Here is a 27,523-nt window from a genome sequence, read left to right as displayed (position 1 = left end):
AAAGTTATAAATTAAGGAATGAATAATTAAATACCAAAAGGAGGCTTCTTAGAAGTAGTGCCTAAAACCCCTTAATCATGGCACAATTCCTCCACTATGTAATATATTTCTATTGTAAGCTGTTTATGGTTGCCAAGCAACATACCATGTATGTAGATTCCTATGTATATGTTACATAAGTGCATTTATAAAAGCATGTAAGTTGTAGACATTTTGACTCCATTTATAGGACACTCTTGGGACTAGAGATAAAAATAAAATAAAATAAATTCCCTAGCCGGATTGCTATTTACATATTTGACTAAATAGAGGAATGGGTCGGAGGATTGTTTGTCGATTTGCTCTGTGCTTTTCCAATCTCCTTAGGGCAACAGATTGAATTAATGTTTATAGACAATACCATGTCATACATGAGGAAACTAGAGATTGTGCAAAATAATATTACTTTTGCAATTTAGCTCTATAAACACATTGAAAGTGAAAAAAAGGAAAAAAAAGAAAAAAGAAAAAGAAACCTCATTTGTTGGAGCATCGGCTTTCTCTCCAGAGTCAGAGGGTTCCTGAATGATAATTTGCCTCATTTACATCCTTTTTCCATTCAAATAGATCTGTGAATTGATTCTGTTTACCTCTGGGCCTTTTGCTTTCCTAAGTACACACGCATGTGTGTGTTTACACTAGATATACCACCCTGTCCTGCCCAAAGTAAATGTTAAAGCCAGTGTGCTAACACAAAACGTTTCACCTTTTATTTGGCTATACAGCCTAACCTCTTTCCCATAATCTGTACTGCCCCATGCCTCCCCAAACATTATCTCCTCCCTCTTAATTAAGTCTTGGCTGGCTGTTCTATATCCCAGCATTCCTGCTGTTCTGGTTATTAAGGCTCGCTGTATGGAATGGGTGTGCTGCCAGTGGCTGAACTGGCACACTCACCTGGGGCAAATGAGGGCACTTGATCCTGCTGGGCCGGTGTCCCGCTCTCACCTCAGGTGCCAGCCTGATGTTGAAGAGCGCCTGCAGGGCGGACAAAGCTGCTTGCCTCTTTGCCTGCTTCTTGCTGCGACCCGAGCCCTCGAATATCCGTCCATCCACACGCAAAGCCATGACAAAGCTGTGGCGGGCCTGTTTGCCCTGGGCACGTTCCGACAGGCAGGCGTATCGCAGACCAGGCCGCAGGTCGTTGAGTAGGACAACTGGGCTGGGTTGGGGCGGCAGAGCTGGAGCGGGAGGTGGGGGTATGCAGGGATCTCCTTGTCTGGCCTGTACAACCATCAAATCCAAGGTGTGGCGTAGTCGGAGTGCGCTTGATAGCAGCTCGCTCTCTGCAGAGCGGCAGCCGTCAGGCTCAAAGCCTTTGAATAGTGTATCCGGGAAATCGGCCTGATCCGAGGTGAAATCGGTGGCAGGGTTGCTCAAGCTGCCCATGGCCAAGTGAGCTTGTGAGGCGTTGGGAAACTGGATGAATGATTTGAGTGCCATCTCAGCTGCCTTCATCTTAGCCTTCTTCTTTGTAGGGCCGGTACCCTCAAACGTGACTCCGTTGACCTCTACAGCGATGGAAAAGAGTGGTGCATGTACCGGTCCTGTTTGCGAGACCATCCGGTACTGCAGGCCCGGTCTTAGCTCGTTCAACTGGACGAGAGCATTCTTTGGTGCATCAGACCATGTGAGTTTCTTGCAGCACAGTCGCAATTTGCACAAGTGTCCGTTATTTTCCTCCTCCAATGGACGTTTTCGCTTGAGGCCAGACGCCCCATCCCTAGGTGAATCGGACAGAAAGAGTGTTTGGCAGTCTGATGGTAGAATGGCACAATCTTCGAGATTTCCCGTGTTACGGTTCTCCTTGACTTCAGCACTGCTGGTGCCTATGAGAGTTTGAAACAGTTGCGTATTATTATCATGGAACTAATTTTGCACAAAAACAAAACAAGTTTACTAAGAATGAATAAAGGCTGCTGATAGCTTTGCTTATTTGCACACACTGTCTGCATTGTTTTAGTGCCTGATTCACTAAAGGAATTATGCAAATCATGTAATAACACAGATGCAGCCACAACATTAATGATGAATGCAATTTACATCGCACTAATACACATGCAGGTAGTTCTATAAAATGCCTCAAGTGTTCTCTACCATAATACGCACATTTATATGCGATATGCGATTGTAATGCTTTTTTATTCTATAATTATTTTATTGAATAAAATGCTCCAATGATCAATAAAAAATTTAAACATAGTGTACAACTCTCTTAAATTTAATTCTATTTGCCACCAACTTAGCAGTAAATTTTGTGGTACTTGTGACAAAAACAGTGCTGATTTTGTGAATAAGGCACATTCTAATTCACAGAAAGAAGGTGTGTTTTCAGCAAAAAGAATGACAATTAATTAATTTAAATACTCATGGCACAGTACTATTTCATGCATTTAGCGACTCGTTAAACCACATTGTGGGTGGTTGGCAATTAAGAAGCTGGAATTTCAGGGAGCCTGGGTAGCTCAGTGAGTATTGACGCTGACTACCACCCCTGGAGTCGCGAGTTCGAATCCAGGGTGTGCTGAATGACTCCAGCCTCTTCTCCTAAGAAACCAAATTGGCCCGGTTGCTAGGGAGGGTAGAGTCACATAGGGTAACCTCCTCATGGTCACAATTAGTGGTTCTCACTCTCAATGGGGCGCGTGGTAAGTTGTGCATGGATTGCGGAGAGTTGCATGAGCCTCCACTTGCTGTGAGTCTCCACGGTGTCATGCACAATGAGCCATGTGATAAGATGCATGGATTGATGGTCTCGGAAGCGGAGGCAACTGAGACTTGTCCTCCACCACCCGGATTGAGGTGAGTAACCGCGCCACCATGAGGACCTGCTAAGTAGTGGGAATTGGGCATTCCAAATTGGGAGAAAAGGGGATAAAAAAATAAAAAAAGAAGCTGGAATTTCATGGAATTTTCTGAAATTTTGTGTTGGAATATCACATTTTAATTTGGTGCATCTGTTTAGTGAATTCAAAGCAATGAATGCTTCAGAAACTCTATGCTGTTATCTCACATGATCAGATAAAAAGACGGAGTTCATATACAATGATATATTAAAAAATACTGTCCCCATTACCCAAAGCAGCTGCTTCAAAATTTTCCCTTTACAACTGTTGTAAAATCTGATGACAAATCCTCTAAAATCGGGCAATATCTGGCAAATTACTCTGTATTCTCCCACAAAATTGGCTTGGAGTCCATTCTTAAAGTGGGTACAAGTAACCTCCCCCATATACAATGCAAAGCAGACGCTCTTTTGAAATGCAGAAGAGCAGATGGTTATGAGATTTCAGCATGTGAAAGTCTGATCACACATTAAAGCCTCTATTTCACACCCCAACTGTGTTGTGATGGAACTATATGAAAAAGATTTTCTGCGAAAATAAACACATGGACGCCAGCCTAAATTGCGAGTTAAAAATGACTGGAAAGTGTATCAGTACTGCTTTTCTTTAACTCTTCTAGTAACTGTAAATGGGTCAGTTAAGTGATGTTTATTTTATTATTTTATTTTTTATTGTGTCTGGATCCATTAATTTGTTCAAAAATACATTCAAAATGCAATTAATTCAGATAATACACTTCTTGTCCATGTTGGAATTAAAGTTAACATGAAATTTGACCCTATTTACTTTCTTAACACATTCCGGGTCTTTCTCTGAACGATCCATTATTGCATGTTTTCCCAAAGTAAAACATGTAAACCTTTCTCAAAACATAATAAATTGCTGTAACAAAAACAACTTTCCTTTTGTGTTGATGTCACCAGTTCCTGAATTTTTCAGCCTTTCCCCTTCAACCACCTGTCATATATACAGCACTTTTCACAGTCCAATCAATTCTCAATAAATAAAAACATGTCCTGCCCTACATTTCATTCTCATTGAATATCCTGTTTGACTTGGCAGGGCCGTAGCTTGTGGGGTGAAAGGTGGTGACGATTCTAGGGGCCCAAATGTCATGGGGGATCCACAACAAATTAGAAACTGTATTTTTTAATAGGTAAGGGGCCCAGAGCACTATAGAGTCAGAGGGCCCAGAATTCCTTGCTACGGCCCTGTGACTTGGGAATACATCAAATTACAGAAGTCAAACCAGTTTCAAATAGGAATGGGCATTTTGGGTAATTCTGTAATCGAGTACTCTAACATAAAAAAAAAGAAAAATGAGTTATCGAATACTGTTCAACCGTCAACCTCTAAACATGTTTTTCTTATGAAAAAAAATAGCACTATGCATAAACAACAGCATCTACTGTAGATTAAAAAATGAGATAAAAAAAAAAAAATGCACACACATAAAAAATGCATTCCAAGTCTTCTGAACCAATCAAATCACTTTAAATAATGACCAAAGTTTCTTTTTGGGCCAGCTATTCCTTAATAATGTGATGCACACACAGCGCCAACCAATGCATTGAGTTGTAACAGCAAGATTTAGGTGAGAGAAGCAATTTTATTGTTGCACATGGCAGCCAATGGCACAAAGGAAAATCAAATTGCAATATTCCAGTAGTATTTTTACAAACCGAATATTTAAAGCTGAACGAGTACCCAACTGATTACTTGTGCACATCCCTAGTTTCAAATGCTGTTTAATGTTGTCATTTTGATGGTTGGCATAAGGGAAATATGTGATGACTTTTATGTGATGGTTAAACCACCCAACTTTTGTTAAAAAGTGTATATTTTTTATTTTATTTTATTTTTCAAAAATCAAGGAAACCAACATGAGCAGATGTATTTTAAACTAGATTATTTTATTAATGTATTTTTTTATCCAATTTTTCTCCCCAATTTGGAATGCCCAATTCCCACTACTTAGTAGGTCCTCGTGGTGGCACGGTTACTCACCTCAATCCGCTTCTGAGACAGTCAATCCGTGCATCTTATCACGTGGCTCATTGTGCATGACACTGCCGAGACTCACAGCATGTGGAGGCTCGTGCTACTCTCCGCGATCCATGCACAACTTACCAGGCACCCCATTGAGAGCGAGAACCACTAATCGTGACCACGAGGAGGTTACTCCATATGACTCTACCCTCCCTAGCAACCGGGCCAATTTGGTTGCTCAGGAGACCTGGCTGAAGTTGAACTTGCGACTCTAGGGGTGATAGTCAGCGTCAATACTCACTGAGCTACCCAAGCCCTCCTTTAAACTAGATTTTTAAAATATTGTGTTTCTTTTGCTGCGTTCCATTTGTCTCGGAAGTTGGAGCTCCGAGTTATTTTCCGAGTTCCGAGACCGGAACTGACAAATGAAACGCTCCCGATGTCGGAATTCCTACTCGGAAAGTCGGATGAACTCAGAGGACCCCGAGTTCAGAAAGCAAGAGGGCTGCGAAGAGCATCGACTGTAGTATGCTGTGGGTTTAAAGTTTTTTTTTTTAGCACTTTTGTCTTTTTTGTGTCCAATTTAGTAAGTCGTATACACAATACTGTATTACCGTTGCCTATAGGCATGTTGCTACGATCCTGTTATGCGTGAATTACCATGTAATGTGTTGTTTATAAATTGGTACAGCTAAAATTGGCTAAGTCGCTGCTGCTAACAACAAAAATGGTTGCTGCTGCTACAAGAACAATGGTCAATGTTGCTACAACAACACTGCCTAACGTTACAATCCATAAAACCATTTACACATAACACAGTTAGGCAAATTTATATTGCAAATATACGTTTGTACTTCCATAGGGCATTGCCCTTTGTTTACACCGCTGGTTCGATTAAAACGTGGTTAACATGTTTTGATACAATCAAATACGCGGAAACATTAACATACCTTCTCCGCTTTCTGTCATCTTCCTCAAGGTCTCTTAGGTGAAGGGCATACTTATTTTGTAGCTCTCTGTACTCCAAAAGAGCTAGTGCAACAATTACTTTCCTGGAGGCATCCATCATTTTTTCCGACTTGTCGTGTTGTGTGTAAAAGGAACGCATCCAACTCGGATTTCTTGTATTTTTTTAACGGATATGACGTCGATCCAAGTCCCAAGCTCCGACTTCCGAGACAAATGGAACGCAGCATTTCTTCATCATGGGTACCCTTGTTTGTCATTGACCCAGTGCTGTCTTGATAAAACTAAGGGCTAAGTGCATACTTACTCAGCGTGTCCTCATCTTCTGTGCTATTGGCCGCTGGGCTCATGTACTTGAAGGGGGCAATCAGTGCAGACAACATGTTCATCTTTTCTGAAAGGTAAAAAGAACAAAACAACCACATGTTAATTCAGCACATACTAATTTTATATCATACATGAATTTGGTGGTTCTTTTTTCAGCACAAGAGAAGCCTGAAATCGAACAATGAACGAGAACTAATTTTCATGTCACTCTATGCAAGTATGTGAATGCAAATGCTTTGTTCAGTTTTACACTTACATTTCAAAAATGTTGCCACAAGGGACGCAATAGCAAGCAACTGCTGTCATGGGCTATGTTTGGAAAAGCACACTAAGATACATCTAACATACTCTTATAATTTCTGCAGCATATACTGTAGTATGTATCCTGTGCACAGTATCTAGATTTTTCTGTGCATAGAGTGTGGATGACCTTCTACATCTGCTAAAATGTGCAGTATACAACAAAGCACTCTGAATACAATGCATTCAACTTGGCCTTCCATTTCCAGTGTGATGAATGATACGGAAGTAATATTAGTCACATCTCTTTTTGGACTCATTATTTGATTTGGTTGCAAAACACTGAGACAACTTTACACAAAATTAATCAACTATGCATTATAACTTTTTCCATGTTGGCAACTATCTGCTACTCTAATGTACCATGATGAAGTCACACGACAACAATGTAGTATACAACTGTTTGAAACATTTAAAGTGGGATAATGCCTACTGTTTCACTTACTGTTAAAACAATAATAAGTAGTATACTGCACAGTATTCAGTAAGTAGTAAGGTAGAATTTAATTCTGAACACAGCCATGCTTTGAAGAGAAAATTAGTTAAACTCGACATTTATACAGTTTACACAGTAGCTAGCTCCCTGAATGAAAATATACCTGGTTTAATGGCACAGATATTTACATAAGGTAACTGTATCGCCCACTTGAGTACCGAGGTTTGTTACCAGTAGCGGATCCTGGCATAGGCGATATAGGCAGGCGCCTAGGGCGGCAATGCTCTCTGGGGTGACACGACAGGGTACCTAATTGATCACCCCTTCACAGAGCTCGCAAGATCGCAATGGGAGAAAGGTGCCCCGAATTGTGCCATCCCGCCCTCGGTTCGAGATGGGTGAAAGGTGCCCCAAATCATGCCACCCCACCCCAAGCTCGCAAGATCGCGATGGGAGAGAGGTGCTCCAAATCATGCCACCCCGCCCCCCGCACAGAGCATGTAAGATCGCGATAGGGGAAAGGTGGCCCGTGTTGTTCCTGACAGGCTACACAGTCTAAAAGGCTCTAAATGGTTAGGAATATAGATGTTCATAATGCATTATTACATTCTGAACAAACATAAGATAACCATGATCAACAGTATAGGTACACCGTGACACAGGATCGACTCAGTGGTCTTGAGAAAATAAGTATCAACCATGTGATTGCTGGGCAGATTTGACAAAGTCATTGATGATTTTGCATCAATAAAAACTAGGAGGGGAGGGTTACATTTGAAATGAGGAATTATGTGTAATAGCACAAACAGCAATCTGTAAGTATTCTGCCATTTTCTTTATTTATTGACTCTATAATTTAATTGTGCAATTTAAGTTCTGTATACAGTTGTGCTCAAAAGTTTGCATACCCTTGGAGAATTGGTAATATATGTACCATTTTTAAAGAAAACATGAGTGAGCAGACAAAACACATTTCTTTTATTTCTTATGGAATTCATATTCAACTGTAGGTTATAACATAATGGCACAATCATAAAACAAAACATGGCAACAAAGAAAAAATGAAATGACCCCTGTTCAAAAGTCTGCATACCCTTAGTTCTTAATACGGTGTATTGCCCCATTTATCATACATGACAGTGTGCAGACTTTTGTAATAGTTGTCTATGAGACCCCAAATTCTTGCAGGTGGTATAGCTGCTCATTGGTCTTGGCAAAATGCCTCCAGGTCATGCAAAGTCTTTGGTCGTCTTGCATGAACCGCACATTTGAGATCTCCCCAGAGTGGCTCGATGATATTAAAGTCAGGAGACTGTGATGGCCACTCCAGAACCTTCACCTTTTTCTGCTCTAACCACTGGAGGGTCAACTTGGCCTTGTGCTTAGGATCACTGTCGTGCTGGAAAGTCCAAGAGAGTCCCATGTGCAGCTTTCGTGCAGAAGAATGCAAATTGTCTGCCAGTATTTTCTGATAACATGCTGCATTCATCTTGCCATCAATTTTCACAAGATTCCCCATGCCTTTAGAGCTCATACACCCCCAAAACATTAGTGAGCCACCACCATGCTTCACAGTGGGGATGGTATTCTTTTCACTATAGGCCTTGTTGACCCCTCTCCAAACATAGCGCTTATGTTTGAGACCATAAAGCTCTATTTTGGTCTCGTCACTCCAAATTACAGTGTGCCAGAAGCTGTGAGGTGTGTCAAGGTGTTTTCGGGCATATTGTAACTGGACTTTTTTTGTGGCATTGGCGCAGTAAAGGCTTCTTTCTGGCAACTTGACCATGCAGCTCATTTTTGTTCAAGTATCGTCATATTGCGCTCCTTGAAACAACCACACCGTCTTTTTCCAGAGCAGCCTGTATTTCTCCTGAGGTTACCTGTGGGTTTTTCTTTGTATCCCGAACAATTCTTCTGGCATTTGTGGCTGAAATCTTTCTTGGTCTACCTGACCTTGGCTTGGTATCAAGAGAGCCTAGAATTTTCCACTTCTTAATAAGTGATTGAACAGTAGTGACTGGCATTTTCAAGGCTTTGGATATCTTTTTATATCCTTTTCCATCTTTATAAAGTTCCATTACCTTGTTACGCAGGTCTTTTGACAGTTCATTTCTGCTCCCCATGGCTCAGTATCTAGCCTGCTCAGTGCATCCACGTGAGAGCTAACAAACTCATTGACTATTTATACACAGATACTAATTGCAATTTTAAAAGCCACAGGTGTGGGAAATTAACCTTTAATTGCCATTTAAACCTGTGTGTGTCACCTTGTGTGTCTGTAACAAGGCCAAACATTCAAGGGTATGTAAACTTTTGATCATTGCATGATCAGTCATATTTTCAAAATCAATGCCAAAATTTCACAATTTCTGCCAGGGTATGCAAACTTTTGAGCACAACTGTATATATATATAATGTATATGTTAATATAATTTGCCATATATATACAGTACTGTGCAAAAGTCTTAGGCACATAAGATGTTTCACAAAAGCATTTGTCTTAAGATGGTTATTTATATCTTCAGCTTCAGTGTGTCAATAGGAAATATAAATGTTAGACTCCCAAACATTACTTTTGCAAATAGAAAAGATTAGAATAGAAGAACAGGGAGCCCTGCAACAGATGTCATGGCCCCCACTGAACATCGTGTCTGTCTGAGATTACATAAAGAGACAGAAGCAATTGAGAGCCTAAATAGATAGAAGAACTGTGGTGAATTCTCCAAGAAGCTTGGAACATCCTATCTGCCAACAACCAAGAAAAACTGTGTCCAGGTGTACCTTGAAGAATTAGTGCTGTTTAGGCAAAAGTGGTCACACCGAAAATTTATTTAGCTTTTTTTTATGTTTACTGGACTTTGTATGACATTAAGTGATAAATGAAAACTATTTATGGCATTATTTTTGAAGACATCCTCACTATGCAACATTTTTCAAAAGTGCCTAAAACTTTTGCACAGTACTGTATATATATATATATATATATATATATATATATATATATATATATCACACACACACACACACACACACACACACACACACACACACACACACTGGCGGCCAAAAGTTCGGAATAATGTACAGATTTTGCTGTTATGGAAAGAACTTACTTTTATCCACCAAAGTGGTATTCAACTGATCATGTGGCTGTTTTGTTGGGCACTTCTCACGCACCTTACAGTCTTGCTGATCCCACAAATGCTCAATGGGGTCAAGATCCATTTGATCTCATTTCCAATTATCTGTTGTCCAATGTCTGTGTTTCTTTGCCCACTCCAACCTTTTCTTTTTGATTTTCTGTCTTTACCAGGCCAGAGGCCAGGGGCTTTTTCTTTGTAATTCTTCCATAACGCCTGCACCCCTGAGTGTTCTCTTTACTGTTGTACATGAAACTGGTGTTGAGCGGGTAGAATTCAATGAAGCTGTCAGCTGAGGACATGTGAGGCATCTATTTCTCAAACTAGAGACTGATGTCCTCTTGTTTAGTTGTACATCTGGTCTTCCACATCTCTTTCTGTCCTTGTTATAGCCAGTTGTCCTTTGTCTTTGAAGACTGTAGTGTACACCTTTGCTTGAAATCTTCAGTTTTTTGGCAATTTCAAGCATTGTATAGCCTTCATTCCTCAAAACAATGATTGACCGATTTGTTTCTAGAGAAAACTGTTTCTTTTTTGCTATTTTTGACCTAATATTGACCTTATGACATGCCAGTCTATTGCATACTGTGGCAACTCAAAAACAAACAAAAAGACAATGTTAAGCTTCATTTAACTACCATATAGTTTTAAACTGTATTTGATATAATGGCAAGTGATTTTTCTAGTACAAAATTAGCAATTTAGCACGATTACTCAAGGATAAGGTGTTGGAGTGATGGCTGCTGGAAATGGGGCCTGTCTAGATTTGATCAAAAATTACTTTTTTCAAATAGTGATGGTGCTGTGTTTTACATCAGTAATGTCCTGACTATAGTTTGTGATCTGTTATTGGTGAATTCACCACTTTGGTGAATTAAAGTATCAATTTCCTTCCGAAACAGCAAAATCTGTACATTATTCCAAACTTTTAGCCACCAGTGAGTGTGTGTGTGTGTGTGTGTGTGTGTGTGTGTGTGTTATATATATATATATATATATATATATAGAATGAATATTTTTAGAACAATATTTTAGCTCTGTAGGTCCATACAGTGCAAGTGAAGGCCAGAACCTTGAAGCTCAAAAAAGCACATAAAGTCAGCATAAAAGTAATCCATAAGACTACAATGGTTAAATCAATGTCTTTAGAAGTGATATGGTAGGTGTGGGTGAGAAATCGATAATCCCTTTTTACTCTAAATCTCCACTTACACTTTCAGGTCTGAAAGTGATCTAAACAGGCATCACATATGACTTTAAGATGTGAAAGTGGAGATATAGAGTAAAAAAAAAAAAAACTTAAATATTTATCTGTTTCTCACCCACACCTATTATGTTGCTTCTGTAGACATGGATTTAACAACTCGAGTCTTATGGACTACTTTTATGCTGTCTTTATTTAATTTTTGTAGCTTCAAAGTTCTAACCAACATTTACTTGCATTGTATGGACCTACAAAGCTGAGATATTCTTTTAAAAATGTTTTCATTTGTGTTCAGCAGAAGAAAGAAAGTCATACACATCTGGGATGTCATGATGGTGATTAAATGATGAGAGAATTTTCATTTTTGGGTGAACTAACCCTTTTATATATTTTGTGTTAAAGCATAGTTCTGTAAAAAAAAGTTGTTAACATCATAAAATCCATTTTTTGGATCCACGTCGGATCTCGCCTGGGGCATCAAGTAAGCCAGAACCACCACTCTTTGTTACCACCACAAGTAACACAAGAATGCACATTAAGTATGCACAATGGCACTGCACATTTGTAATGTGTTGGCGAAGCATTTGCGGCTGCATTTGTATACTGTATGTTTCTGGCCTTAGTGGAAATTGAGTTTCTGGGTTGAGGCACTGATAAACCAAATAGTCTTCACAGCAAATCCTCTATTTCCTAGTGTGTGTGTGTGTGTTGTTAACACTGCAGACTCCTATTAGAGACTCTGTTGGGCTTAACCCAGATTGTGAGGAATTGACAAAGCTGCCTGGACCCATAATTACATCCCACCTCTTCCAGCATCCCCTAATGATCAATAATTTTAATAGGCTGACAAAAGGAAAAGTGGATAAAGAGGGTTATACGTGTAGAGAAGAGAGATTGAAGAGAAAGAGAGAGAGAGTAAATTTGGCATACTCTCATCTCACACTAGGCCATATGAACAATCCCAAAGGTGTAATGATTCAGAGCGGGACATGCGACTGCTTTGGAAATCTGATTATTTCAGACAGTGTAATAACACAATAAGCACAAATTCTGATTGAACTATTTAGAATTTTGACCTAGTTATGGGGCTTTAAAATCCAATTAGAATGGCTCTTTAGAAAAAAAAAAAAAAAAACAGTCCAAACAAAAATAACAAAAACTATTCAGAGAACCCTTTATATGAATGTATTATTGTAGACCTGGCCATGATGTTGAACAAACCCTGCTAAAAGTAAAACTAAAAATACAGTATATTGATGCATTAATTAATTAATTAATCTAATTAATAATGGTCTTTTGGGTGGTTTCAAAGGGTTTTGGGCACTTTTCATCTGGTCATGCTGGGAGACCATCTTAAACCAGCCAAGACCAGCAAACCAGTTAATGTTTTATTCAGTGTAGGATGGTAACTGCATGACGCCACAGTCCACCAAACCACTCGTCACGTAAGAGTCTAAGTCACATGTCGGACACTACTGTCCCCACTGCCGAGCAAAAACACAACCTAAAACAGTCTCACCTATCAGCCTGCCATACACAACCCCTCTTGCTTGACTGAAACATGACCAAGCCCTGGCAGCAGGGTATTTTGACAACTAGTAATGTGTTGAGTTAGATAAGGAGCAGGAATCCAATTATTTTGCTTTCCCAAGCACTGGTCAAGATACCCTCTCTCTCCTCCATCAGACGTGTCTAGGATTTATAGGTCATATATAGCACAACCAAAGTGTGAATGTCAGCACATAGCAGAGGAGATACGCCTAGCTCCATTGTACACTTCCTGCGTGTCACTTCCTGAATGATGGCTGGAGAGAAGAGGGCATGAATAAGTGATGGGTGGTGCTATCATTGTCATCAACCAATCACAAAAAGTGCTGAGACAGATTCTGTGCAATGATGTGGAGGTCTCTCAGAGTTCAGTGGGATCTAACAAGCTCAGTGCTTTGCCATCAGTACACAGCCATTGAAGGTTACATGGCTGACGTAACACCAAGCATCACCAAGAGGCCTAGAGGAAATAAAATGGAAAGTTTGTTTCATCTCACAAATGAGAATGAGTACAGTGTGTAGGTAACAGTGCTCAGTGTACTACAAGACTACAACAAGTGGCTAGGTTTGTTGGTGATTTTGGTTCTAAATTTAAAATTGAGAAGTCAATCTACTATAGCATAAATACAACACTGATGTCAATAGCTTGTGGCCACCAGAAACTTTAAAAAAAGTAATGACTAACAAAAAGTAGAACAAAACATGGCATTTACATAGGACATATTATAGGACATGCACCATCATAATACCATAATACCATTTGGACAATGCCATGGTAATACTAAGGTCTTTTGGAAAAATGACAACACCATGTTTTTTTTAGACATACAGTATACCATGGTAATACAATGATTTTTTGTAGGTTCCACTGTAATTATATATATATATATATATATATATATATATATATATATATATATATATATATATATATATATGGACATATACCATGGCAATACCATGTTCTGGGCATGTATGATGGTAATACTATGTTTTTTTTAGACATACAGTATGGTGATACAGTGTTTTTGGGCATGTTCCACTGTAATACCATGTTTTATGGGCTCGTAATATTATGATATTTGTAATTGTATCATCACAGTATAAAGTTTTTGGGTAGGTTCCACTGTAATACCATGTTTTTGGACATTAGACATCCTCCACTGTAAAACCATGTTTTTGGGCATGTAATACTATGATATTTGGACATGAAACATTATTAATTGTTTTGCATGTTCCACGTTAATAACATGTTTTGAGGCATGCAATACTATGATTTTTTGGAAATGTGGTGATGTGAATAATATGAGTAATGATAATATCATTATTTTTTGGACATGTACAATGGCAATACTATGGTTTGAAGGATTATGGCAATCAATCAGTGCAATGGTATATCCAAGTACCATGATATTACCATCTGATACATCACAGTACTTTTTGTAAAGGTTCTAATGGTCTTCTTTTAAAGAGGAAGCAGAGTGACAACAAAAACACAAGAAAACCAAAATCGCACCAGACACATGCAACCCAAACATGCTCAGTCAGTTGTCAGTGGTGGATGTTTTTTTATCTCACCCTCAAGCACTTTGACTCGGTCTGTGAAACTGAACAATATGAGCCACTAGCTGGAACTCTAAACCAATCCGTTACTGCTGCCACAATGAGGGAGAATCATCATTTATTCTCTCTATAGCAAAGGAAATGGCAAATACTAGGTCAGGTGCACAGGCCTTGCAGACAGCCATATTGTCAGAAGACACGAGACAGGGCTGAGTGACATAGCTATAAAAATTATTTCTCAATATTTTCCGGCCCTTTGACAAAACTCAAAATATATCTCAATATTTATGTATTTGGTCTGAAATGGCTTAAAAGGTTATTTTCAATCAGAGGAACCATCATTTCATTCAAGCAGCCCTGTAGCAAAGTACATCCAAATGACTAATGCAAGTAAAAAAATACTTGAAGTTCAGTCATGAAACTCTACATGATGCAAGCTGATAGGTTATTTGAACTTGTTATCTATCAGCCAATCGGTTCGCTCACTTATGATGTGTTAAGTGAATCGGCTCACATGGTGTCAGCTAATAGGTACTTTGACATGTAAAAAGTTAGCCAATCAACTTGCGTACTCTCTCTTTGTCTACCATTTAAATTGTTCAGTTTTGCAGATAAGCCGTTTTCACTGCAGTGCTGCAAGTGTTTTTTATTTATTTTATATATATATATATATATATATGAATGAAAATGCTATTTGCTCAGCTGGTTGCTGGGGTTTTCTTCTACCAGCCTGCATGGTAAGGTCAGCTTTCAGTCATGAAACGTACAGGTAGAAGTGTGATTTTAACAAATAAAGCCTTAGCCAAATAAGGCACTGGCACACATAGCTATCTTAGGACATTAGTTTAAAAACATCTACACATAGCTGGGGTAAGTCACTAGTTAAATAAACTCTGGGCTTTCCTGGTCCAGATACACATTATGAGTCAGGTCACTAGTTGTTAAATTATTTAGTACATTGTTTTTTCCCCCAATTATATTAGTTTTTATTTTTATTTTGGTTAATGACAATGCTTTCATTTAGATTTAGTTTTAGTTTTGTTATTAATAATAATACTAATAATAATAATTAAACGTATACCACCAACAAAATCATCACAATTACTGTATATTGTGAATATTCTACATATCGCCCAGCCCTACTTGAGACAGAAAAAGAGAAACGGCATAAATAAGAGGAGAGGAGAGGGGCATCGGCCCACCCTCCCTGGCTTTTAGAAGCGAGCAGAGGTAATGAGCCAATCACAATGCACCGTGACTCCTCATAACCATCAGGTCAGATGAGACACTAGAAAGACTATTCAAAAAGGCAGTGGGGAAATCATTGACTCTCTCCATCTCTCTTCTCCCCTCTTTCAATCACTCTGTCTGGGAGACCACCGATTAAACATTGGTGAAGTGGCAAATGAGGGAGGCCGCATTGTCTCGCAACTGCGCCTGGAATCGGATTTCTGTCAGATTGCTCAGCTGGAGCTTGGCAAAGACACCTTTTGTATGTGTGCTAACCATCTGTGTGTGAGTACCCATGTATACTTAATGTACAGTATATGCTAGTGCAAAATTACACAACAAAGGTTGGTTTATGTTATTTTCACTGACAACACAGCCTCGGTGACATCAGCAGAGAAGGAAATGCGTTTCAAAGGTAGAGCAAATAAGATTTAGAAAAATGTGCACTGATAAATTGTGCACAACTAAACAATGAACATGTATTAAGGAAATAAATAGGGTCAACTTTCTCTCAGCACACCCACATAGATGGTTTGTCTGATGGGGTCGTGTGAAAGAGAGAGCATTGTGGGTTCCAGGATCTGGCCACGTGAGCAGACGGAGTGATATTTAGCACCTGATAAGCGCCAACAGAAGACAGAGTGCACTGGCCATCTGCTTTACATGTGTTACTCTGTTTCATGCCAAGGACAGAGGTTTAGTATCCTAGCAGTTGCTTACACCACTGTCCGTGGGCATAAATCCTAATCGCCCTCCCACTACAGCTGCGGACACACACAACCCATCCAACACACGATTAAATTAAAGTAATAAGATCAGCTTCCGTGTTTATTGGAATTTTGTTTCACAATCGAAGAGCAGGGAATTGTTGGAAGTGGAGCTCTGTGATTGGCCTGAACTGGGTGGGTGGAATGTCAAAGGTTGTTAAGGTAATTACAGGGCAGATTTCAAATCTGTATTTACATCAAGTAATGAATATTTTTCATGTAAGACTAGAGCTGACAAAGCAACAGTAATGAAATTCTTTAAGTAACATTTAATGGGTGTGTTATGAATGATATTAGCATTTTACTACATATCATTAGTTTAGTTAAGATAAAAAAAAATAAAAAAAATATATTATCAAATTGAATTGAAGACTGGACTCAAGATGGCGCCGAGTATGGCTGCTGCGTTGCGAGCTCCGACACAACATGGCAGTGTTTTGTTTGTTTTGTTCACAATTCTTATGTTTTTTTGGATGTTGTCTGCCTTATTGTCTATGACAGACAAACACTTTTGGACATTGGTTCAGCAATTTCACACCGTAAACTGGACTTCAAATTCCTCAATGACGACCCGCTGTTTACAAACATGCAAGTGGAGCCCTTTGTCTGGGCTGCACGGCCGCGGAAACGCAGGAGGAAAAGGGGAAACAGAGCCGGTGTTCTCATCAGAGTAAGACGCCGCGCAAATCGACCCCCGCTACCCAGTATTCTACTGGCAAATGTTCAGTCTCTGGATAACAAGCTCTGCGAGCTGAAAGCACGGATCTCTTTCCAACGAGAGACGAGGGACTGATGCATTATCTGCCTTACAGAAACTTGGATGTCTGTGGAGATTCCAGACTCAGCCATTGAACCCACGGGGTTCTTCGTGCACCAAGCGAACAGAGCGAAAGACCTCTCAGGTAAAAGCAGAGGTGGTGGTGTATGTTTTATGATCATCAAATCCTGGTGTGATCAGAGGAACGTACATTCTATCAAGTCTTTCTGCTCTCCTGATCTGGAATTTCTCATGCTTCTGTGTCGACCATTCTGGCTACCGAGGGAATTCACAGCGGTCATTATCAATGCTGTGTATATCCCGCCACAAGCCGACACAGGCTGGGCACTCAAGGAACCGTATGGGACTATAAGTGAGCAGGAAACCGCGCACCCTGAGGCCGCGTTCATTGTGACCGGGGACTTTAATAAAGCCAGTTTCAAATCAGTCGCACAAAATACCACCAGCACATTAGTTTCAACACACGAGGGGACCGGGTTTTGGACCATTGCTACTCTCCCTTCCGGGATGGCTACAAATCTCTCCCCCGCCCACCATTTGGCAAATCGGACCACTCTTCCATTCTGCTTCTGCCCGCTTACAGGCAGAAATTGAAACAGGAAGCACCCACCCTCAGAACGATCCAGTGCTGGTCGGACCAATCAGACTCTATGCTACAAGACTGTTTTGATCACACGGACTGGGAGATGTTCTGGTCCGCCTCTGATGACGACATCAAGTTTTACGCTGACAGCCTAATATGTTTCATCAAAAAGTGCATGGAGGACATCGTTCCGACCAAAACAACACGGATCTATCCGAACCAGAAGCCATGGATAAATAGCGATGTTCACGCGGCACTTAATGTGCGGACCTCCGCTTTCAATTCTGGGAACGCGGAGGAGCATAAACAAGCAAAATGCCAGTACAGGAACAAGATTGAAGGACAGTTTAACACCACCAACTCTAGAAGCATGTGGCAGGCATCACGGACTTTAAAGGGAATAAAAACTCCGCCATGAACACCACTGCCTCTCTCCTGGAGAAGCTAAATACTTTTTATGCTCGTTTTGAGGGAAATAACACCGCCCTCGCGGAGAGAGCTCTCGCGGCCGAAGCTACAGAGGTTAGTTCACTCTCTGTCTCTGTAGCGGATGTAATCCGATCCTTCTGACGGGTGAATATCCGCAAAGCCGCGGGCCCAGACATCCGGGCCACGTCATCAGAGCGTGCGCGAACCAGCTGGCTGGTGTTTTTACAGACATTTTCAACCTTTCCCTCTCTTTGTCTGTAGTCCCCACATGCTTTAAAACATCCACCATTGTGCCTGTTCCAAAGCAATCAAAAATAACTTGCTTAAATGACTGGCATCCTGTTGCTCTGACCCCCATCATCAGCAAATGCTTTGAGAGACTAATCAGAGATTACATCTGCTCTGTGCTGCCTCTCTCTCTTGACCCATTGCAGTTTGCTTATCGCAACAACCGATCCACTGATGATGCCATTGCATCTACACTACACACTGCTCTCTCCCGCCTGGAAAAAAAGAACACTTATGTGAGAATGCTGTTTGTAGACTACAGCTCAGCATTCAACACCATAGTGCCCTCCAAGCTTGATGAGAAACTCCGAGCTCTGGGCTTAAACAGCTTGCTGTGCAGCTGGATTCTGGACTTCCTGTCAAGCAGACGCCAGGTGGTTAGAATAGGCAGCAACATCTCCCCATCACTGACCCTCAACACTGGAGCCCCACAGGGCTGTGTTCTCAGCACACTCCTGTATTCCCTGTACACACATGACTGTGTGGCAACACATAGCTCCAATGCCATCATTAAGTTTGCTGATGACACGACGGTGGTAGGTCTGATTACTGACAATGATGAAACAGCCCACAGAGAGGAGGTGCACACTCTGACACACTGGTGTCAGGAGCACAACCTCTCCCTCAACATCAGTAAGACAAAGGATCTTGTGGTGGACTTCAGAAGAAAAGACAGAGAACACAGTCCCATCACCATCAATGGAGCACCAGTGGAGAGAGTCAGCAGCTTCAAGTTCCTGGGTGTCCACATCACTGAGGAACTCACATGGTCCATCCACACTGAAGTCGTTGTGTAGAAGGCTCATCAGCGCCTCTTCTTCCTGAGACGGCTGAGGAAGTTTGGAATGAACCGCCACATCCTCACATGGTTCTACACCTGCACTGTAGAGAGCATCCTGACTGGCTGCATCTCCGCTTGGTACGGCAATAGCATAGCCCATAACCGCAAAGCACTGCAAAGGGTGGTGCGAACTGCCAGACACATCATCGGAGGTGAGCTATCCTCCCTCCAGGAAATATATACAAGGCGGTGTGTGAAAAAAGCTCGGAGGATCATCAGAGACTCCAGCCACCCGAGCCATGTGCTGTTCTCATTGCTACCATCAGGCAGGTGATATTGCAGCATCAGGACCCGCATCAGCCGACTCCATGCCCCAAGCAATCAGACTTTTGAACTCTTGATCTCCCACGATCAAAATACATCAGCACTGCACTTTATTACTCTTACTCTTATATCTCACACTGGACTGTCATAAATTTTATTATTATTATATATATTCTCTCTTAACAACTTACTATCAACCGACAGCCTGAATGTCAATACAGTACAATACAGCCTACTGTACATTCTATATATACTACTATATCTACTTTTTTATTTTTATTGAATAATGTGTATCTATATTTTGCGTATTGTATACTGTACAGTGTATGTTATTATTTGTATATTGTTGTGTGTAATTATGTGTATATTAGACTTTAAATTGTGTTGTGTTAATTTGATGTTACTGTAAATTGGTATATGTCTCATCACTGTCACGACTGCTATATTGCTCGGAACTGCACCCAAGAATTTCACACACCATTGCACTTGTGTATATGGCTGTGTGACAATAAATGTGATTTGATTTGATTTTGATTTGACATACTTTAGGGCATTATGTGCAAACTCAGCCACAGGTATATATATACACTACCTGTCAAAAGTTTTGAAACACTTGACTGAAATGTTTCTCATGATCTTAAAAATCTTTTGATATGAAGGCGTATGCTTAAATGTTTGAAATTAGTTTTGTAGACAAAAATATAATTGTGCCACCATATTAATTTATTTCATTATGAAACTAAAATTTAATAATAAAAAAAAAAAAAAAAGTTTTTGAAATTGATGACTTGGGCCAAATAACAAAGAAAAGCAGCCAATAAGTGCCCAACATAGATGGGAACTCCTTCAATACTGTTTAAAAAGCATCCCAGGGTGATACCTCAAGAAGTTGGTTGAGAAAATGTCAAGAGTACATGTATGCAAATTCTAGGCAAAAGGTGACTACTTTGAAGATGCTAAAATAGAGGTTCCGTGATGCCATGCGAGGAGTGGACGTGTAGGCGACGAGCTCTATGCACTTTGCTAGTTTTTAGTTATTTTTGTGTTATAATCCAGTGAGATTTGATACACCCTGCTACATATTTGCTCTTTGAAGTCAACATGTCAAAAAATTCAAAATCCTCGGGCTCTGGAGATATTAAAAGACACTTACGTGTTCAAGCTGAAACCTCTGATGGGCCTGCAGACCGGGGACTCGGTTTGAATGGTGCGGCGGGAGAAATTCAGCGTCAACTGTCCAACATGTTTGTGATGCTGACGAAAGTTTTCGCTGACTTAGAAGATCTCGCTGTAATACGTCGATCGATTACGGCGATGGAAACAAAATTCTCTGAGTTGGTTACAAGAAAAGCATATGTTGAGATGCATATTGATTATCTGGAGTCATTGGAGAGGGAATTATCTGATAATCCACTGGTGACCAAAGTTGATTTGTAACACATTCTTGAAAAACTTGAAGATCTTGAGAATAGGAGCTGCAGGAATAACATCCGAATTGTTGGAATTCCTGAGCATGAGCAGGGCAGAGATATGGTGAAATTCCTAGACGAACTCTTCCCGAGTCTGCTCGACATAACAGGTCATAAGCTGGAAATCGAGCGAGCTCACAGAGTCCCGGCTCGCAGATCCACAGAGGGAGACAGGCCCCGATCAATTCTGGCCAAATTTCTGAGATCATCTAATAAAGATCTTGTGTTATGCAAGGCGAGGAGCAAAGGAAAGCTTTCTTGGAAGAATCACAGCATTTTTTTGTTCCCAGACTTTGGGAATTTGACAAGAGAGAAATGTGATTGATTCAAGGAATGCAAGAAACTCGTACATCAACATAAGATCGCTTTTGCACTGATGTTCCCGGCCAAACTGAGTATAAATACTAAGGATGGCCGCAAAGTATTTTTATGCCCCAAGCAAGCACTGTCCTTTATAAAAACATTGGAGTAAGCCATTTGGTGTTTCTCATTTGAGTGGACTGACTCACTGTACTTAATCTGTCTGTCTGAGGAAGCTGGGTGCCATTTTTGTTTCTTTTTGTGTTGGTTCCGCCTAACGGCTGGAGTTTGTTTTGTGGAATAACACTCCTTCAAGAAACTTTTGCATTGACGGAACATCGTTTTTACACTGAAGTTCCTGGCCAGTGATAAGGATGACTGCAAAATATCTACATGCCTACAACAAGCGATGTCTTTTATAGAGTTGATGGACTGAGGGGGCTCTCGTAGGCGTGCATGGACTCTTTGAGTTTAGAGGGATTGACTCCGGTTGGCGCTGTCATGCGCGGGGTTAAAGCACACATTTTTATTTTTTCTGTTTGTTTTGTTCGGGGGGAAGTTCTGAGTTTTATTGTTGCACTAATGCTGAAATGTGGTCTTTATAATTTTGTTTTTGACACACAATTTATTTTTTCTATTATATCAAAATGTCAAATGTAATATGAGTGGATTGTCTCTCTCCACATGGAATGTGAATGGGCTGGGACATCCTATAAAAAGAAGGAAGGTTATTTCTTTTTTAAGTGTAAGAAATATGATATTGTGTTTCTTCAAGAAACACATCTTTCCCCACAGGAAGCTGGAAAATTTGGGAAGATATGGGGTGGTCATGTTTTCTTTAGTGCTGGCTCAAGTAAAAGCAGGGGAGTCATTATACTGGTAAATAAACATCTACAATTCAAATTTCTCAAACAGATTAATGATAAATTTATGCACCTAATGCTGATGATCAGGGCTTTTTTATAGATCTTGAAGGGATGTTGCAAGCCGCTGGCACCCCTCATGATATAATATTGGGAGGAGACTTTAATCTACTGATGGACTCAGTCCTTGATCTTAGTGAAGCAAAAGTGTGTAAGCCTCCTAGAGCAACACTGACGTTTCATAGGATATGTAAAAATCTTGGTCTTACAGATATTTGGAGACTTTTGAACCCATCTGGTATGGACTATACATTCTTTTCATCAGTCCATAAGATTTATTCTAGAATAGATTTTGTTTTTTTATATCTAAATCCCTCATTTCATCTGTTGTTGATTAATCAATTGGTAACATTTTAGTCTCAGATCACGCCCCGGTGAGTTTAGTGGTGTTGCCACATATAGAGGAAAAGAAATCATATAGTTGGCGCTTTAATGTATCCCTTTTGCAAAATCCTGATTTCCAACAAATGTTAAAGGCTGAAATCAATGTTTATATGGAAACCAACTGGTCCTCAGTATCCTCTGTGGGCATGGCTTGGGAGGCTCTTAAGGCAGTTCTTAGGGGCCAGATCATACAGTATGCCTCATTCATCAAAAAATCCAAAGCACGAGAACTTGTGGAGTTGGAAGGGAATATTAAAAGTGCAGAGGCAGAGCTGAAGCGCCGAATGTCATCTGATGTCCTCAGAGAATTGACCCGATTGAAATACAGATATAACACTATTTTGTAGCGGAAGGTGGAATTTTGGCTATTCAGGGCAAGACAGTCATACTTTGAGTCGGGGGACAAAGCAGGAAAACCTTTGGCTAGATAAATAAAACAGAGAGAGTCTTTTTCTACCATTCCCTCAGTGAAATCTGCTGGTGGTGAAATATTTACTCGGCCACTGATATTAATAATGCTTTTAAAGAATTCTATGTTGATCTTTATAGTTCCACGTCTTCATCTACTGATGAAGATATTAGAAACTTTGTGGAACCATTAGAACTCCCTAAATTGAGGACTGAGCAAAAAAATTCTCTTGATTCCGAGATAAGCTTGGAGGAGCTTGACGAGGTAATTTAAGCCCTGCCTACTGGCAAGGCTCCGGGACCAGATGGCTTTGCCACTGAATTTTTTAAATCTTATGCTACAGAACTGGTTCCACTTTTTTTAGAAGTTTATAAGGAATCATTAAAGAATGGAAATCTTCCTCCAACCATGACACAAGCCCGGATCAGTATGATTCTTAAAAAGGACAAAGATCCAAGCGAGTGTAAAAGTTACCATCCTATTTCCCTGATCCAGCTAGATGTAAAAATTTTGTCAAAAATTCTGGCTAACCAATTAAGTAAAGTTATGACATCTCTTATACATATAGATCAGGTCGGGTTTATTTGGGGCCGTAGCTCTTCTGATAACATCAGGCGTCTAATTAATATCATGTGGTCAGTGGCGAATGATCAGACTCCGGTCGCTGCCATCTCACTTGACGCCAAAAAGGCGTTTGATATGGTAGAATGGGATTATCTTTTTAAGATTTTTGAAATGTATGGGTTCGGGAATACTTTTATTGGATGGATTAAGTTCCTTTATAGACACCCGGTAGCGGCAGTACAAACAAATGGATTCATTTCAGATTATTTTAATCTGGAAAGGGGTACCTGGCAGGGTTGCCCTCTTTCCCCATTATTGTTCTGTCTTGCCCTGGAACCATTAGCAGACACAATAAGAAAGGTGGATGATTTTCCAGGAGTGTTGGTGGGAGGTCTAGCGCAGAAGCTTTTGCTTTACACAGATGATATTTTATTATTCGTCTCTGACCCTACTAGATCTATGCCTTGCCTCCACATTATTATTAATTCCTTTTCTAAATTCTCAGGATACAGATTCAATTGGTCTAAATCCGAAGATTTGGCTCTGACAGTATACTGTCCAATAACGGCCTTCCAGCCGCACACCTTCCAGTGGCCCAAACAGGACATTAAGTATTTGGGCATTTTATTCCCAGCAAATCTGTGTGATTTAGTTAGAGCTAATTTCGATGCCTTAATAAAAAGGTTTTCATGCGATGTGGGCAGGTGGACTTCATTAAATTTATCTATGATTGGAAAGGTTAATGTTATTAAAATGAATTGCATTCTAAAATTCAACTACCTGCTACAACCTCTCCCTGTAGATGTCCCCCTCTCTTATTTCAAGCAATTTGATAGCATAGCGAAGTCCTTCATTTGGAATGGTAAACGTCCCAGATTACATTTCACTGAGTTGCATAGGCCGACTGAAAAAGGTGGGTTAGGCCTACCCAAGATTTTATTTTATTATAATGCATTCGGTCTCAGACATGTGGCTCATTGGTCGCTTCCACCTGAGAGAGTCCCTCCCTGGTTTTGTATCGAAAAGAATGTTCTTGCCCCTAATTTGCCACTGCAAAGCCTATCTATTAAACTAACTGGAGGAGTTAAGTCACACCCCGTTATCTTGCATTTGCACGCAGTATGGACAAAAGTGTCCAGAGTGTTCAATTCGGACATTTATTTAAATGTTGCCTCGAGCATTTGGTGGAACCCAAAATTACATATTAATAAGTCCCCTTTCTGCTGGTCGGAATGGATTGTGAGGGGTGTTAATACACTCTGTGACCTATATGAGAGTGGAGTGCAGAGATCTTTTGGAAACATGGTTCAACATTTTTGGATTCCCAGATCTCAGTTCTTTAGGTATTTACAGCTGTGCCATCTGCTCTGTATTATTTTTGGGAGTAGCATACACCCCCCTAAAGTGGCAGATAATCTGGAAGTGGTGATTACTGCTTTTGGAAAAGGTCATGAGGCATCAGTGTATTACTCCCTGCTAATTCAGAGTCTGGGTGATGGAGCTTTAACATCTCTCAAGAGAGTATGGAAGAAAGATTTAAACTTGGTATTGGAGGAGGGAGTGTGGGCTAAGATTCTAAATAAACGTCAAGTCTGCATCTAGAGATGCAAGGGTGCGCCTTATGCAATTTAAGATTTTGCATCGATTCTATTGAACCCCCTCTAGATTGTATTCTTTATTTATTTATTCTTTATTTTTATTTTAATTTTATGTCTAAATATTTTATGTTATATTGTCTATTTGTGTGTCTTTGTCAGTTGACTTTTGACCACTGGAGTGCTTGTTTGTGTCGGGTGGGGGTTGGGGGGTTAATGTTCGGGGAGGGAAAAAAAAAAAAGAGTTATGATTTCATGTGGTTTCATGTTGCATTTTCTGTTATGTCTATGTGTTTTGCTGCATGTAAACAATACAAATTGTTAATAACAAGAAGATGCTAAAATATGACACAGTTTTGATTTATTTTGGATTTTGTTTAGTCACAACATAATTCCCATAGTTCCATTTATGTTATTTCATAGTTTTGATGACTTTACTATTATTCTAAAATGTGAAGAAAAAAAATTATAATAAAGAATGAGTAAGTGTTTCAAAACTTTTGACCGGTAGTGTATATGTACACCGATCAGCCACAACATTAAAACCACCTGCCTAAAATTGTGTAGGTCCCCTTCGTGCCGCCAAAACAGCACCAACCCACATCTCAGAATAGCATTCTGAGATGATATTCTTCTCACCACTATTGTTGTGCGTGAAAAACCCAGGAGATCAGCAGTTACAGAAATACTCAAACCAGCCCACCTGGCACCAACAATCATCCATACGGTTATCTAATCAGCAAATCGTGTAGCAGCAGTGCAGTACATAAAATCATGCAGATACGGGTCAGGAGCTTCAGTCAACTATCAGAATGGGATCTGGGTGATTTGGAGCGTGGCATGATTGTTGGTGCCAGACGGGCTGGTTTAAGTAGTTCTGTAATTGCTGATCTCCTGGGATTTTCACGCACAACAGTCTCTAGAGTTTACTCCTAATGGTGCCAAAAACAAAAAACATCCAGTAAGCAGCAGTTCTGCTAAAGAAAATACCTTAATAGCAACGATTGTGTGTATCCTGTCTGCTTTTTCTCCCATTGTTAAATAGTGCCATTTACTAAGGGAAGCATTTCTAATAATATTGCTCAGATTTAATGTTAAGATTTGAACAAACCTCTAACCATTAGTTTTAAATGTCTTTGCGTAACATTTCCTGCAGTTTAAGCTATGGACATGATTGATAGCTGAAAATGGGTTTGTTGAAGGCCCCTGGCCCATCCAGAACACCCTAGCAGCGAGTTTTGATTGGACAAGCACCACTCACGTTTTCATCAGAAAAAAGTTTTTTTTTTTTATTACAAAAAAAAAAAAAAAAAAAACTTAATTTAAACAATGTTTCATCTGTTAAAACATTTATTACATGTCCTGGAATAAAGATTGGATTATACCCTTTATCAGCCTTGGATTTTGGTGTGTGTGTGTGTGTGTATTTGATTACAATGATTTGTAATTGTAATAAAAATTTTCACTTTTGAGAAAAAGCTGAGCCTTGGGCTTGATATCATGACAATATAGTGAATATTAGTCAATTAACTTTGATTACATTCATATATATATGATGTCAGTGCTCGGGTTCAAGCCTTCATTGTTTCTTTTCGGAAATCGATGTTCTTCAGATGTCGATTTTCCTAAGAAAACAATCTAATATTGAGACTGTTATACTAACTGGTTATTAGTCCCTGATTCCAGGGTGGTGCCCCATCAAAATTAATCCTTATTAATATTCTATTGATTTTTGATAATTGATAATTATCTTTGATGATTGTTGAATTTGAATGATCAATAAGCTAGTGTTAATTTTAATTAATGTTTCATCGATGTTAATAATTAATGATTATCTTTGATAATTGTTGATTTAAAGGATTAAAAAAGCTAACATTGATTCTCATGAATGTTCTATTGATTTTAATAATTAATAATTATCTTTGATAATTATTAATTATTGCTAATAACCAAACCCGCTCCTGAACGTGGCGCACTACATTTAATGGTGCGCCGTGTTAGGTTTTAATGAGTTAGATTCTATTATTTAATTTAAATATTAATTAAAAACTAAAGAAATAATTATTAATTATTTCTGATAGTAACACTGATCTAAACAACCAGTAGAACCTACAAATGCCACTTTGGTGAATTAAAGTACCAATTTCCTTCCGAAACAGTGAAATCTACACATTATTCCAAACTTTTGGCCACCAGTGTATATATACAGTGTATATATATATATATATATCTACTCTTGATTGGGAACATGCCCAAGATAATTCTGAAAATGTACCTTTCAGCACTCTTTTTAAAAATTAGCAACAAGCAATTAAAGAAAAAGACACTTTATAATAAA

At 39.6% G+C, this 27,523-nt stretch overlaps 1 protein-coding gene across 1 annotated transcript in view; it reads right to left on the bottom strand.

The window, feature by feature from the left end:
• Positions 1-27,523, bottom strand: part of adarb2 (adenosine deaminase RNA specific B2 (inactive)) — a 270,658-nt gene that overhangs the window by 73,104 nt on the left and 170,031 nt on the right. The window contains exons 2-3 of the mRNA XM_051687556.1: positions 6,148-6,234; positions 937-1,868 (exon numbers count right to left, since the gene is read on the bottom strand). Coding sequence (XP_051543516.1) covers positions 937-1,868; positions 6,148-6,234 — 1,019 coding nt within the window. The remainder of the gene's footprint in view (positions 1-936; positions 1,869-6,147; positions 6,235-27,523) is intronic.

This window comes from Myxocyprinus asiaticus, chromosome 44 (assembly GCF_019703515.2).
Source record: "Myxocyprinus asiaticus isolate MX2 ecotype Aquarium Trade chromosome 44, UBuf_Myxa_2, whole genome shotgun sequence".
Taxonomy (NCBI): domain Eukaryota; kingdom Metazoa; phylum Chordata; class Actinopteri; order Cypriniformes; family Catostomidae; genus Myxocyprinus; species Myxocyprinus asiaticus.
Note: the sequence above shows the minus strand (reverse complement) of the source record. Positions and strands in the feature narration are given on the sequence as shown.